We start from the raw sequence: 14,989 nt of genomic DNA, 5'->3' as shown, positions 1-14,989 counted from the left end.
GATCAAGAATCAGACTGACACAGCTATGCATAAGGATTCACACACTGCAGAGCGGTGTGAGTCCCACTGTCAGCCACAACTCACTGGGAAGAAGCTGAGGTAGCAGAGAGAGATCCTGTAGGAGGAAGTAAGGCCTTCTTAGGAGATGGAGCTTTTTCACTGGACGGCAATTTTTCTACATAGTTGCATGGAAACCAGCCAAACTTTCCCCGAAAGCTGCCATAAAGCCAACCAGGCTCTCCTACAGTTTTTTCATCAACCTATAGAAGAAGAAGAAAAAAAGGTTTAGTGCTTACTCTCAGATTAAGAACTAAGTCCATCTGAAATAAAAAGGTATTTCCTACAAATTTTTAGGTTACTATTTCTTGACATGGACAAATTAGTTTTTAAAATTTTAATCAAAGTTAAAATATGAGGCCAGGTGTGGTGGCACATGCCTTTAATTCTAACACTCAGGAGGCAGGCAAGTGGATCTCTATGAGTCTGAGGCCAGCCTGGGATAGAGAGTAAGTTCCAGGTCAGCTAGAGTTACATAGTGAAACAATGTCTCAAAAACAACAACAACAACATTAACACAAAGTTAATATATGAAAATAAGTTACAACAAAAGCATCATCATATACAGTTTACATTGGAAAAACTTTTCCTGTACTCTATCTAATCTCTCCATCCATCCATCCATCCATCCATCCATCCATCCATCCATCCATCCATCTCCATCTGTCTGTCTGTCTGTCTATCTCCATCTGTCTCATCTATCTGTCTGTCTGTCTGTCTGTCTGTCTGTCTACGTACTATCTATCATCTATCTATCTATCTATCTATCTATCTATCTATCTATCTGTCTATCTATCTTCACCCATCTCTGCCTCCCAAGTGTTGAGATTAAAGGCGTGTGGATGTGTGCCACCACCGCCTGGCACACACACACACATATATGTGCATTACCAGAACTCACAAGGCCTTGGTAGGCCTTAAACTTGTGGTGATCCTGTCCTGGCCTCACATGTGCTGGAGTCTCAGTTCTGAGCATCAGGCCCAGCTGCAAGTACTATTTACAGTGCTGCTTCTCGGATTTGTTTTCTGTCTTTAGACATTGTCTATTGGGTTTTGGTTACAAAAAAACATTAAGATTCACCTCTCTTTCACTGTGCTTTCTTACTCTCTCTGTATTGTTATATAATTTATTGAAGTATAATTAACATTTATGTTATATCTATGTCAATCTATCACATCTGAGTTATACAGTATTTTGTTGATTACATTTCCTGTCCTGCAAACATTCAATATCCTACAGTTACTCACTTTTGGGGGCTTAGCTGAACTGGAAAACCTGTGGGTACTATTTTCTAAGTGGTAAAAACCAATTTTCTTTTTTCCCTCAAACACTTTCTTCCCCTCTAGTATAGTGGCCTCCCATCTCACCATGTCTCTTGCACTTCTTTCTGGTTACCACCTTCAACACATATGGAACCTGAGTGTAAACCTGGTTTCCTTGCCTCATGCTGTGCACTTCCTGAAAAGGCCCACTTGCTCCCAGAGTTTGGCCAGTGCTCTTACAGAATAGAGTCCTAAAGCTCTTCTCTCAAGAGGGACTTCTTTTCCAAAGGGAGATAATACACTTTCAACTTCTAGCACAAGATCATCCACTGGGACCATTAAACTTGACTCTAAGGTTGAGCCCCTCTCCCTGGTCATAGGCTACATTCTCCAAGCTGCTATTCCTCCTCCTCTTTTCTTTTAATGGTAGAAAAAAAGTGTATTTCGAGTTAGCCAGCTGGACTCAATTTAGATGACTCCGATTCAACTGACACATCCAGAGCCTCATAATGCAGAGCCAGCTGGACACAGACCTTCTCGCCATCAAGCCTTATAAGGATACTGACTGTGGCCACATCAATGTCACAGAGTTTCTTCACAGTCGGTTGGATCTGGTGCTTGTTGGCCTTGACATCCACAATGAACGAACACCAGTTGTCTTCTCTTCTTCATGGCGGAGTCTGTGGTGGTGGTGGGGGATCTGACGATGGCATAGCGATCAAGCTTGTTTCTCCTAGCTGCACTCTTTCAATGGTATTTGGCCCCCTCCAGAGCCGCAGGGTCTCAGGCCCTGGAAGGTGCATGAAATGCAGATTTTTCTTTTTGAGGCCACGGATGGCTTTCAGCACTGCCTTCTCAGCTCTGAAGGCTCTGGTTTTGACTTTGGCAGAAGCTTCTTCCTTCTTTGTTTTCGGCACCAGCTTCGCTTGCTGTTATTCTTACCATCAAAGACATAAGCCTCTAAACAAAAGTCTGTCTCTTATCTCTATACTATGTCGATAGCCAAACTGTTGACTTTGCCACTAAACAGTTCTCTTTTTTTTAATTCCATCCTCCACAAGCAATAGCAGCCTTTTGTTTTGTTTTGTTTTGTTTGTTTTTTGTATAACATCAACCATGATAATCTTTACTCACAGTCAGATTTGGTTAAACTGCTCTGGCCCAAGTAGTGCTCTCCCATTGAAACTGTTATAATCAGCATGACCATACTGTAATGTTTATGCACATGCATTTCTCCTAAGCCTGTTGTAATCAACATCACTATGTTACTGTATCTCTTCTAGCTGTCTGAGTGCTCATCAACTCCACCTAGCACAGTGCACACTTGCTTACTTCAGTGCAGCCAACCGTCTCTCACCTATTTTCTAAACCTTTTTACAACATACTTTTCTGCTGACAATGTTACATTCAACAAAACATGCAGGATCCACCAGGATTTTAAAATTCATTTTTAAAGTTAACATACGAAGCAGTGGGTTGTACCATGGCATGGCCATGCATAGACACCATCTGCTTCATTCTAACTCATGTCCACCTCCTGAGCTCCACCTACTTCTACTGTTCCTTCCTTTCCTCCACAATTTTTAAAACAACTTTTTGGAGGTGTAATTAACATAAATTTTATATTAAAGGTGTTAATGTAATGTTTTGGCATATTTATATGCATTTCAAGATAATAAGGTACCCATCACCCGTTTCCTCTTGCTTCACCCTAAGTTCTGCTTCCTGCTCCTCACCATCCCTCCTAGGAAACACTGGCCTGCTTTATGTCTCTAAACATTACTTTGCATTTTCATCGAATAAACTCGTGTAGTATTTTTCTTGTTTTATTTGCTTCCTTACATGTAAATTAACTGTTTTTGGATCCATCTGATGTGGGATTTCCCTCTGTATGCTATGAATATGTTTTATCACCTTAAAATGTAAGACTTAGCTAGGAATAGGCCTGAACCATTGGTCAAACAGCGTTATAATTAATGTAGTTTCTGTGTGATTATTTTGGTCTGGGTGGCTGGACAATGTAAGCAGTCTCTGTTTATATCCATCCATGTTGGAATATGAGTGCCATTCCTCTTTATTGGTAGTTATCTGAATATACATACTCTGTTCATGGTTTTCTGGTGCGGGACAATTGTATTCTGCCAATTATGTTTTAAATAAACGCTGATTGGCCAGTAGCCAGGCAAGAAGTATAGGCAGGACAACCAGATAGAAAGTAGAGGTGGGGCAATGAGAACAGGAGAATTCTGGGAAGAAGGAAGCTCTTTCTGCAGTCCTGTCTCAACCACCTAAGAAGCAAGATGTGACCTGCCCCACTGAAAAAGGGTACCGAGCCATGTGGCTAACACAGATAAGAATAATGGGCTATATAAGTTATAAGAGCTAATATGAAGCCTGAGCTAATGGGCCAATTGGTTTATAATTTATGGAGACCTCTGTGTGATTTTCTTTGGGGCTTACCAGCTGTGGGAACTGGGCAGGCCCTCATGTTACACTTTTCCTGCTGATGGACATCTGAGTTATTTCAAGTGTATAGCTATTACAAACAAGTATGCTATGGACACCTGGATCACAAGGACATGCACTTTCTATTCTCTGAGGTAGATACTTAAGAGAAGAATGACTGGGTCATAATGGATGCATATTTAACCTTTTTTTTAACAATGGCTTATTGAGTATTATCTTGATATCACTTAGAGACTAAATCTGAGTCTGTGAATTTTAAAGCCTGTGCTTTTCTAATAAATCATATTACCTTTATCAACATGATTCTCTATTTTCTTATTCATCTATCTCACATGGGTTAGATAATACAACAAAGACCACTTGTTCCTTGGAACAAATTCAGTCAGGACTGCAGAACTTAACCTCATCTCTTTAACAGCCGGCTAACGCTATGCAGCCTCTCAAACTCTGCTGCTCCTTTATTAAACACTGCAGGTGGTGCCGCTTTTCTGATGGGAACTGATAGCACAGGGAGAACACTGGGCTCAGGACCAAAGACACACTTCCATTCCCCTCTGCCACCGCAATGCTGACAAAATGCAATCTGAGTGTAAATTTTCATGTTTGGTAGTAATAACTACCCTGTGTGGCTCCAAGAGATGCTGCAAGGACTAAGTGAGATCATGTTTAAAAATATTTTTAGAGGTCTGTAAAAATCAAAGTTAATATTATAGAGCATAGCACAACGTACTATAATTAACTTACTCATGAGTGGGAAAGGCTTCATTCTTACCTGAATGACATCCCCAGAATTAAAACTCATCTATCATGGTTCCTTGCTTCAAATGGGTACAATGCTCTATAATTCACCAAAGCACTAGCTGTCTCACCTGAAGAAAAGATTAATTCCCATCATTTGGTGCTTTAGAGTATACACATCTTTACTGTGACTCAACAAGAGCCTCTTAAAATCTATAAGAAAAAAATGAGCATTGAAGCGTATAATGAAAATCTGCTTGCCTTAGACTTGTTAGGGTTTAAATATCTTGACTAGTCACAGAGTGATGTAAAGCAAAAAAGTTCATCTTAAGTGAAGTAGGAGGCCACTAAACCAAGCAACACCTCACAGGCTGAGACGCGCATATGGATCTAGGGGAAGGTGTGGAAATGGAGCAGATCAAGTGTTGCACAGGGGATGAGACATGGCTACAGGGGTAGAGGTGAGATCAGAGAGCAGTGTACACAGGAAGCAACAAACGAGACCAGTGAGGGAACAGGATGTAGATGAAGAGACACCACTACAGACCTACTAGTTTGCTCTAAAGGGAAAACAGAAGGACTCACAAATGAATTGACTTGATAAATTCAAAATATTTTGTTAAGAAGTTTGAACCACATTGTATTACTATTATGAATTCAGCGTTTACTCATCTAGAAGTAAGCATACTACTGAACTATGATAGGACTGGACTCTGAGCTGTATAAAAAAAGCCTGCCTTCTGAGAAAAGTTTGATGTGAAAGGCTTAAATTTTATTGCGTTTCCCTCAAATAAGTGGTTAAACCATACTGGTTAGTAAAGTAAAATCTTCCTGATGATGTGGATTCTGAACACTGCAGCAGATCTTTCACATCAGTCAAAGTCTTTGTCTTGTTGTGGAGTCTACTCCGGTCAGTCCCACCTCCATCTAGTTGAAAAGGCTTTCCTAGCCTAAAGATGAGCATCTTCTGGCTGTCACTGTCACTCTGCTTGCTCTCAGCAGATCTACCTTCATCCTTACTTTGTTTGGCCTCAGCTTTTCGCTCCTCTCTTGAGTTTTTCTCCTGTGACTTTTCTTCCTGAAGTCGCTTTGTTTTTCTTCTTCTTCCTTTTTAATACTTTCCCTCCATAAGTTTTCTTTTCCTTGCTTTGCTTTCCTTTAAATAAGACAAATGAAGAGTTTACACAATGTCCAAATATGTGGTACACCAAAACCAAAATAAACCAACATGCATGCTGGGTGATCTGGTTCCCACTAGCTGGAGAACTAGCAAGAGATGTTGACAGACAGGAAAAGATGGGCTGAGGGAGGGAAAAGGGGATTGAGGGAGGGAATGGGGGGCTGAGGGATAGGAAAAGGGGGGCTGAGGGAGGGAAAAATGAGCTGAGGGAGGAAAAGGGGGGCTGATGAGGGGGGAATAAAGGGGTTGATGAGGGAAAAGGGGGGCTGAGGGAAGGAAAAGAGGTGGCTGAGGGATGGAGAAGGGGGCTGAGGGAGGGAAAGGGGGGCTGATGGGAAGGAAAGAGGGGCTGAGGGAGGAGAAGAGGGGCTGTGAGGGAGGGAAGGGGGGCTAAGGGAGGGAAAGGGGGAGCTGATAGAGGGAAAAGGGGGCTGAGGGATGAGAAAGGGGTTTGAGAGAGGAAAGGGGGGGCTGAGGGAGGGAAGGGGGGGCTGAGGGAGGGGAAAGGGGAGCTGATAGAGGGAAAAGGGGGGCTGAGGATGAGAAAGGGGGGTTGGGGGAGGGAAAGGGGGGCTGAGGGAGGGAAAGGGGACTGAGGGAAAGAAAAGGGGGCTGAGGGAGAGAAAAGGGGAATGGCTGAGGGAGGGAAAAGGGAGGCTGATGGAGAAAAGGGGGGCTGAGGAAGGGAAAGGAGGCTCAGGGAGAGAAAGGGAGTCTGAGGGAGGGAAAGGGGGCTCAGGGAGAGAAAAGGGGGGCTGAGGGAGGGAAAGGGAAAGGGCTGAAGGGAAAATAGTCAGCAAAAGAGAAACTTCCAACTAAGGTGAGCTGGAGAGTACACCTGACAATTCTCCAGACCTCAAATTCCTTCTAAACCCAAGAAAAAAAACAGAGTGAGATCCATATCAGCAAATATAAAATTTCTTCCTGTCTGGATTCTTCAACCCTACTCCTTGTGGCCTCAGCATTATCAAGACTAGCAGAAGCTGTGGACAGAGAGAACCCTGGGCCTAGTTTTCTTTCAATGTTTTTCAAAACTTTAACCTCCATCCAATCACAACACGCTTCCTCTAGAAGTTTTACACAACTTTGGTGAAATCTGTGTATCAGGATAATGAACAGGAGTATGAGATTTAAAGTATTTTAAGAGCCTTCCATTTTTAAATTACAAGGAATTTCAAAATTTCTTCAGCAAATAAAGCTGAAATAGGCTAAATAATAAGCCTCAAAATAAACCAAAGTTCCCATTTTGATTGGTATAATGTTATACAATCCCAGAGATATATCTGACCATAATTTCTGCTACGCTGACAATGCTGATGGCTTAGGGAAGATACTAAATCTAGTAGTGGCAACTTTCTTTGAATGGAGGTCATAAAATAGACGTGAGAGAACTATATAATATATATTAATTCTGATACTCTACTGTCATTGTCATAAAAACAAGGCCTAGAAGTGGAGGGAAAATGCTGTTGTCTGAGTGTATAGACTTTGTGAGGTGATAATACAAAAGTAAATTATCTTTCTAGAAGCATTTTCTCTTATCCACAGCCATGAATTAATGCCCTAGATAGGGGACTAGATTGGACAGTGTGAATACCAAGCCAGGGATGACCTAGTGATCTTGATTTGATTATCACAGCATCATAAAAAAAAACTCCAGAAATTCATTAAATTCTGTAAATTTCTTAAGCAAGCTAGTTGAGTTAAATTAGTCCAGAGCCAAGTGATACCTCATCTACAATGTGAAAATCTATTACCAATAGCTTGGAAGAAGAAAAAGACCACACCTGGGCAAATGGCCAAGAAATCACACCTCAGTACTAGCTTGAAGCTCTGGACTGCTAAGATCCTATATTCCTTGTGTTCTCTCTAACTTCTTCAGTTTACTATAGTGGGACAAGATCCAAAGATGAATTAAATGAAAATATGTGTTACTAACAAGAACTGTAAGCCTGAAAGGAACGGTGAGATGAACAGTTATCAAGAGCTACATGTAGCAACAGAAAATCTTCATCCAATGACTGTGTGACCATTGCCTAGATCCTTTGTTGCAATGTTAAGTGGCATAAGGTAAGTGTCAAATAAAGAATTTCACTATTTTTATGTGTTTTTTTTAAAAAATGCATATATGTGTACATGCCTATGTGTGTGTGTGTGTGTGTGTGTGCTCATGATTGTATGTGTCTATCTATGCTCATGCATGTATGTGCTCAGTGCTCATACCTGTATGTGTGTAATCAAGCCTGTAGGAACCCAGAGGACAACTTCAGGTATCATTCTCAAAAACTCTGCCCACTTTCCTTTAAGCCAGTGTCTTCATTGCCTGAATTCACATTAGGCTAGATTGGCTGGCCAGTGAGTTGGAAGTATAGAGGCCATCACCATATTTTTGCATGGGTTCTAGGGATCAAACTAACTGAGGCCCCTTCCTTCTGTATTATTCTATTATCTCTAGCTAGGAGACCATGGATATAGAGACCTGGAATCTATCTGAACCAACTAAATATCTGAGGAATCCAGGAGGAGCAGGAATCCCCGTGGGTCTGCATGGCATCCAGAAGCTGTCACTCCACAAATATGTAGGCCCTGGTCATTTGGAGTCCCCAAGGAAGGCGTTCAGCAGGGGGAATGTGCGTATTCCTCCCCAGTGTCTAATAGCTCTCCCACAGGTGTAACCCATCTGCTCTTCACTAGGGCAGAGAAACTCTGGCTCATTAATACTTGTTTACCAATCATACTAATTTCTGACACAGGAGAACTTGGGAGAAACAAAGGATTTTACAGACAAAAAGCAAAAAGCCAAACAATCCACACACTGTTTCTGAGGAAAGGTCTGTGCTTCAGAGGTCCCAACCTTCTCCCTCCTCTGCTCTACGTGGGGATGATTGGAGCATCTTAGTGGCAAAAAGAGAAGCACAGTGGCCACACAGGACTGAGGCCACACAGGAGAGTCAGAAAGTAAAATCACTCCATGTTTTAAGTGATCTTTCAGAGAACAGACGGATTTACTGGAGAGAGAGAACTAATCAGAGTTCATTATGTGCAATGTGTAAGACAGATGCAGTTCCGGCTACACTATTTAATGCCTACAATATCTATGAGGTCTTCATCTTTATTACAAAAGGAGAAACTGAAATTTAGAAAAACAGTCTGTTAACCAGGGTTCCTCAGATAGGAAATGGAGACCAGGAATCCAGTCCAGGTCTGAGTCCACGTCCTTAGCATTCACTGACAAGCCATAAAATTGGTTAATGAGAACTTAATAACTAAAAGAAGAATTGAATTTATAAAATTTTAAAATCTGATTAGTATCTAAAAATAATCCTTTAATTTCCTTTAAATTTTCATAAATAAGCAATGAGAAACAAAGCTAGATTTCTTTGCTTTTTTTGTTTGTTTTATTTTTTTGTTTTTTAGGCAGTGTTTCTCTGTGTAAACCTTGGCTGTAGACCAGGTTGGGCCTCGAACTCACAGAGATCCACCTGCCTCTGAATCCCAATGCTGGGATTAAAGGTGTGCACTACCATAGCCTGGCAGAATTTTAATAGTAATATAGCCACAATATATTCACCAGTTATATTAGTTACCTTGCAGCATCGTCTTCTAGCTTCTTTTTCTGTATTTGCTCTAATCTTTTTCTTTCAATTTCCTTCAATTTGTCACGTTTGATTTTATGAAGTTGTTCGAGGGCTAACTGCTGTGTATTATAGCTTTCTCTCAGTTCCTAAGGATAAAATATAAATAAGTCAATATTTAAATATTTTAATCATATTTAATAATATAGCATTTGCATTAAAAATTACTAATACAAGTATAATTAAATTTAAAAGATTTAAATATATAAAAATATCTATTTAAATGATATAAAATCTTAAATACAGTAAGTACTTCATGCACCTACTAAGACAAACACATGCTAAATTCACCTATTTCCACATCAATTCATCTATAAAGGACAAAAACTATTTATAAACCAGTTATTTGAAGTGTTATTTTCAATAGAAAATAAAGTTAATTAAAATATGGAAATAATTTGCTTGTAATAACATTTAAAGAAAAATTTTGTGGTGTGTGAGTGTAGGTCAGAGTTCAAGGTCAAAGGTCAGCCTCAAGTACCACCATCTCAGGTACCATCGAACTCCTTGTTTTTTTGAGACAGACTATCTCTCTGCCTGAAACTTGCCTAGTACTCTGGTCCGGCTGGCTAGCTCAGGGATCTCTCTTTGTCCACCTGCTCAGCACTGGGCACAAATATACACAATGGATTTGTATGTGTGGTTTTGGCAGGTCTCACTCTTCCCTGTATTTCCATTCAGAAGCAATCATTTATTCTTGGTCTAAATGATCACAACATTGCAATTCCCTGCTCAGAATGACTGGTCAAAAGGACAAGATTCAAACTGGGTCAGAATCTTTTCTGGGATGCAGACACCTCGATTAGGTGTTATAAAGAGAAACTTTTCTGGCTCATTAAACTGAGATAAACTAAATCTGGCTCCTTTACTATCAAGTGAAACCAGGAGTGACCTTAAACAGAGAGGTGAGATTACAGAGGTGGGGAAGAGGATGAGGGGGACCTGGTCTTCAACTCCATTGCTCAACGTAGGAACTGCCTTTTCAGTGCTATTCTGTCCACTCAGCCTTGTATTCTTTCTATAGCCATCATTTTGAATTGCCTTTTTCCCCCTTGGAATCTACAGAATACGAAACATGAGTGGGGGAGGGGGACTGAAGGAAAGAGAAAACTAATAAGAACCAATCAAACAAAAAAACAAAACAAACAAAGAAACAGAGAAGGAGAAGGAAAAAAAACTAAAATAATCAAAAGAAATTTAAGGGCAAAGGAGGGAACTGGACAATATTTGACTACATTTTAGTCTTCTGAAAAGTATATTGTGTCCCCTCACCCTCCTAGTCACAAAACTCCATACCAAGGTAGGCCAATCTACATATTTTTCAGGAACAAGCATGTCGGAGGTAAATGTAGGTCTGGCCTAGGGGTAGTGTGGTGACTGAGACTGTCCAAGTGTCTGGGACTCACACAGCAGGAGCATAACTGCTGTGTTCAGGTGAAGTCTCACACAGCTCTCAGCCTGCATGGCTGTGGTTGGTATTGTTTGCCTCTACATTCTACTGGAGAGCAAAGACATGGTCACTACAAGCAGAAGCAGAGTGACTCAGTATTAAGAAGCATGCCTCTAGGGGAAGTCCATGAAAGTTGGAGTCAGGCTCTGTCAATAATGGCTTGTATTATCTCACCCAAGTTTTATAGTTTCCCGAATGTGTCTCACAGAGCTGCTGAGAGGGTAAATGAATTAATTCAGGTAAAGTGCTTATAGTTTTGCAAGCTACATAGTTAAGAGTCTCAATAAATATTAGCTATTGGTGGCAGGAGCCAGGACTAAAGAGACTACCAATTTTGAGAGGGTATAAAGAGCTTTCAAATTGTCACATCATAGCCTGTGTAACATTGGTCCTCCAATTTATCCTTTAAGATTGAGCTGCAGTAACGTTCCAAGAAGGTTTTATTTCAAGCCCTGAGTCCTTGAAATGGGCCTTCTTCCAATGGTTGATTAGGACAAAAAGTCTATTAACAGGGACCTCTCCCAGCAAAAGCTGAGCAATTCTTGTAGCTCCAAGTTCTGTCAAGAACTAGGAAGTTGAATACGACATAAAAACTGCTAGTTTACAAGTTCTGAAACACTGGCACACACTAGAGAAGTCAGGAGGCCAGAGAGAGGAACCCTAAGAGAGGTGATGGATGTCCACCCGACACCCAGCACTCTCTCCTTCCAGGCACTCAGCCATCTGAGAAGCTGAGAAAAAGCAGTGGCTATCGAGCTAAGGAGAGACCTACTGCTGTAAAGGGCTGGGGCAGACGAGCTGGAAGTCCTCCTGAAGAGGACACACTTTGACTTTGTTATGGACACCTCAGGATTAGAAAGTAAGTTGGGGCTCATGGTTCCAGAGAGCCAACATGATATGGAACATGTAGTAGGCAAGCAAGCATACATAAGCTGGAACATACTTTTTTCCACAAGTGTGGGCAGAGAGAGAGCTAACTGGGAATATCACCCCCCACTGACACACCTCCTCCAACACAGCCACACTGCCTAACCCTTCCCAAACATTTCTACCGGCTGATGACGCAAGTATTCAAATATATGAACTTATAAGGGCCAGTCTCATCCAAACCACCACAGAAGCACACCAGTCCCGCTTTGAACCAGCTCAGTCAGTAACTGAATTAAGGTTACTACTTCTGTGATTTTTTTCATATGGACCAGCCTGGTCTACAAGAGCTAGTTCCAGGACAGGCTCCAAAGCCACAGAGAAAAAAAAAAAAAGCTTGGATAGGATTCAACAAAAAAAAAAAAAAAAAATTCTGAAGAATACCAGAAGTCAAGGCCATGCAACAAGAACTAAGGGAAAGCCGGGCGGCGGTGGCGCACGCCTTTAATCCCAGCGCTCGGGAGGCAGAGGCAGACGGATCTCTGTGAGTTCGAGACCAGCCTGGTCTACAAGAGCTAGTTCCAGGACAGGCTCCAAAGCTACAGAGAAACCCTGTCTCGAAAAACCAAAAAAAAAAAAAAAAAAAAAAAAAAAAAAAAAAAAAAAAAAAAAAAAAAAGAACTAAGGGAAAGGGCTGGAGAGATGGCTCAGCAGTTAAGAAGACTCGGGTTTGATTCCCAGCACCTACACTGTAGCTCACAACCATCTTTAACTCCAGTCTCAGAGGATCTGACATACTCTTCTGATCCCTGCAGGCAAAGGGCACACACATGGTATACAGATATACAGGCAACAAATTAATATTGGTGCTAAATAAATCAAGTATGCAAATTGTAGTCTCTAGAAACTACCAGAAAAGTAGAAGGTACAGATAGTTACAGAGAAGAAAGGAGGGAAGTTCAACAAAAAAACAACCCCCCAGTTTCTAGCCCTATAGTCCCTGAAAGGACTATAACGTTAATGGTTGCTGGGGGAGAGTGAGTGAAGCCATTATTAAGCTGCCATAGCTCAAGTAAATAACTCCCTACCTTATGCTAGGTAGAACCCTAACCAAATGAAGTAGGTTTTCAAAAAGTGCAAGGAGGACTTTTTAGGAAGGAGAAGGTGTTGTGGGAGGAGTAAGAAGATGAGGATAATGGTGGGGGACTGTGCTCAAAGTACATTATATACGTGAATGACACTATTGAGAAAGGGAGGAAGAGGGGAAGGGTGAGACAGAAAGGAAGTCAAAAAAAGGAAAGGTAAGAAAAAGAAACACAAAATAAATGAGGCAAATAAATAACAAAAGAATCACAGTTCAAATTTGTCAATAAGTATATTAAACAGACCCACTAACTCATTTAAATATAAAACTGAAATTATAAACTATAACTATGCTATTTAAAGATAAAATGTCAATGATATATTTAACAGTCTATAATTAGTATGGAAAAAGATATATCATGACAACAGGGCAAAAGAAAGCCAGCACTGGTAGAGCAATACATCAGGAAATGTCATTCTTAAAAAAATTATGTGTGCATGTGTGTGTTGTGTGTATGTTTATGTGTGTGCATGAGCATAGGCATATACATATGTTTTCAGGCCTGAAGTCAACTCTAAGTATCTTTCCTCATGACTCTACCTTGTTTCTGAGACAGGGCCTCTTGCTGAGACCTGGGGCTCACCAATTAAGATAAGCAGTCTAGCAAAAAAAAAAAAAAAAAAAAAAAAAAAACAAACCCAGGGAGAGCCATGTCTCTGCCTCCTGCCCACATTGCATCTGTCACTTCCTACACTGGGTTTCTAACCATATCACAGACTTCTGTGTGGATAGCTGGGAGCAAATTAAGTGGGGTCTCATGCTTGCATAGCCAACACTGTGCCAAGTAAGTTATCATTCCAGTTCCCCCCTCCACTGGTTTCATGTCTTTGAGACAGGCTCTCTTACCATGTAGAGACTGTATTCAAACTGTACTCTAGGGTGGCCTAGAACTTGCAGTCCTCTGCCTTAGCCTCCCAGGGCCGGAACTGTAGGCAGAAAATCTAGTCCTAAGGCAAGAAGCCTCTCTATAGGAACATATCATGATAAAGGGACCCATCACAGTAAGATACAACAGTCTTAAATCTATTCACCCTAGCATAAGCCTCCAATAAGTACAAAAGGTAACACAAATCAAGAGAGACCAATACATAATCAAAGTGGGGAGTCTTATCATTCCAGTCTCTATAACTGAGACATGGAAGTCAGCACATCAAACCACTTCGCCTTCACTGGAGGGCAATAGCTTGTAATCTGAGAGCCAAAGCATTTCTAAGGTTTTAAAATTATTAGTAGTAGAGTTCACAAGTCCATGTACATGGAAGGCTAGGGACAAAATTAATTTTATTGAAATCCAACAATTCCATTAATGTCAGACGCAAGAACAAATCACCACGGTATTACTCACATTTATGACATTTTCACTAACAGAAACTGAAGATGTTCTTTTTTTTCCCTGTATAGCTTTAGTAAACAGAACTGAAGATGTTCTTATAATTTCAGATTCTGCTATTATGACTTAAAATGTTATTATCTGTCACTATATCTTATTTAATTCATAAACATAGAATCACATATACTTAAACTTTTATATTTGATGACATTTAAAATACATATACAACACTGGGGATTGGGCCTAGGGCTAAGTGCATGCTAGGCAGCTGCTCTAACCCTAAGTTACACCCTCAGCCCCTCGTTTAAAATATTGTGAGATGAGATCTAGAGAGGAGTCCACAGCATAAACATATTTAAGATGCTCTGTGTCCGAAGCCAGTTCCTTCGCCATGCCTTGCAGCGGTTCTTCAGGCCCACACTTCTGCTATGTACTTGTCTTCCCAAGGTATACCTGACATCCACCTGGAGGGTACAACTAACAATTTTGGTGTTGGCGGATTCTGCTTTTCCTCTATGGAAATCACTTCCCCAGTTTCTATTCTGAGTCAATAGCAGTAGCTTTTACCACACTAGGTATTTTAGAGATTCTGTGCATCTCTTTCCCGAATAAGAACAACAGAAGCATTTGCATAGCACATGAGGGCTCACCCTGTGTCTGCATGTATGTGTATGCATGCAATTTCTGTCACCTATTGATCATCTGGTCACTGATTCTCATTTATTCACATGTGACCTATGCATTGATGATCCAATAAAAACCCTAACTCCGAGATCAGACCTTCTAAATGCTTTTTTTTTTTTTTTTGGTTTTTCGAGACAGGGTTTCCCTGTAGTTTCTAGAGCCTGTCCTGGAACTA

The 14,989-nt window shown here is 40.8% G+C and overlaps 1 protein-coding gene across 1 annotated transcript in view; it reads right to left on the bottom strand.

The window, feature by feature from the left end:
* Itsn2 (intersectin 2) overlaps window positions 1-14,989 on the bottom strand; it is a 119,770-nt gene that overhangs the window by 49,440 nt on the left and 55,341 nt on the right. The window contains 6 exon segments of the mRNA XM_042054558.1: window positions 85-260; window positions 4,559-4,590; window positions 4,593-4,655; window positions 5,545-5,616; window positions 5,619-5,680; window positions 9,292-9,428. Coding sequence (XP_041910492.1) covers window positions 85-260; window positions 4,559-4,590; window positions 4,593-4,655; window positions 5,545-5,616; window positions 5,619-5,680; window positions 9,292-9,428 — 542 coding nt within the window.

Source organism: Arvicola amphibius, chromosome 2 (genome assembly GCF_903992535.2).
Source record: "Arvicola amphibius chromosome 2, mArvAmp1.2, whole genome shotgun sequence".
Taxonomy (NCBI): Eukaryota; Metazoa; Chordata; class Mammalia; order Rodentia; family Cricetidae; genus Arvicola; species Arvicola amphibius.
This window is presented reverse-complemented; position numbering and strand designations above follow the sequence as displayed.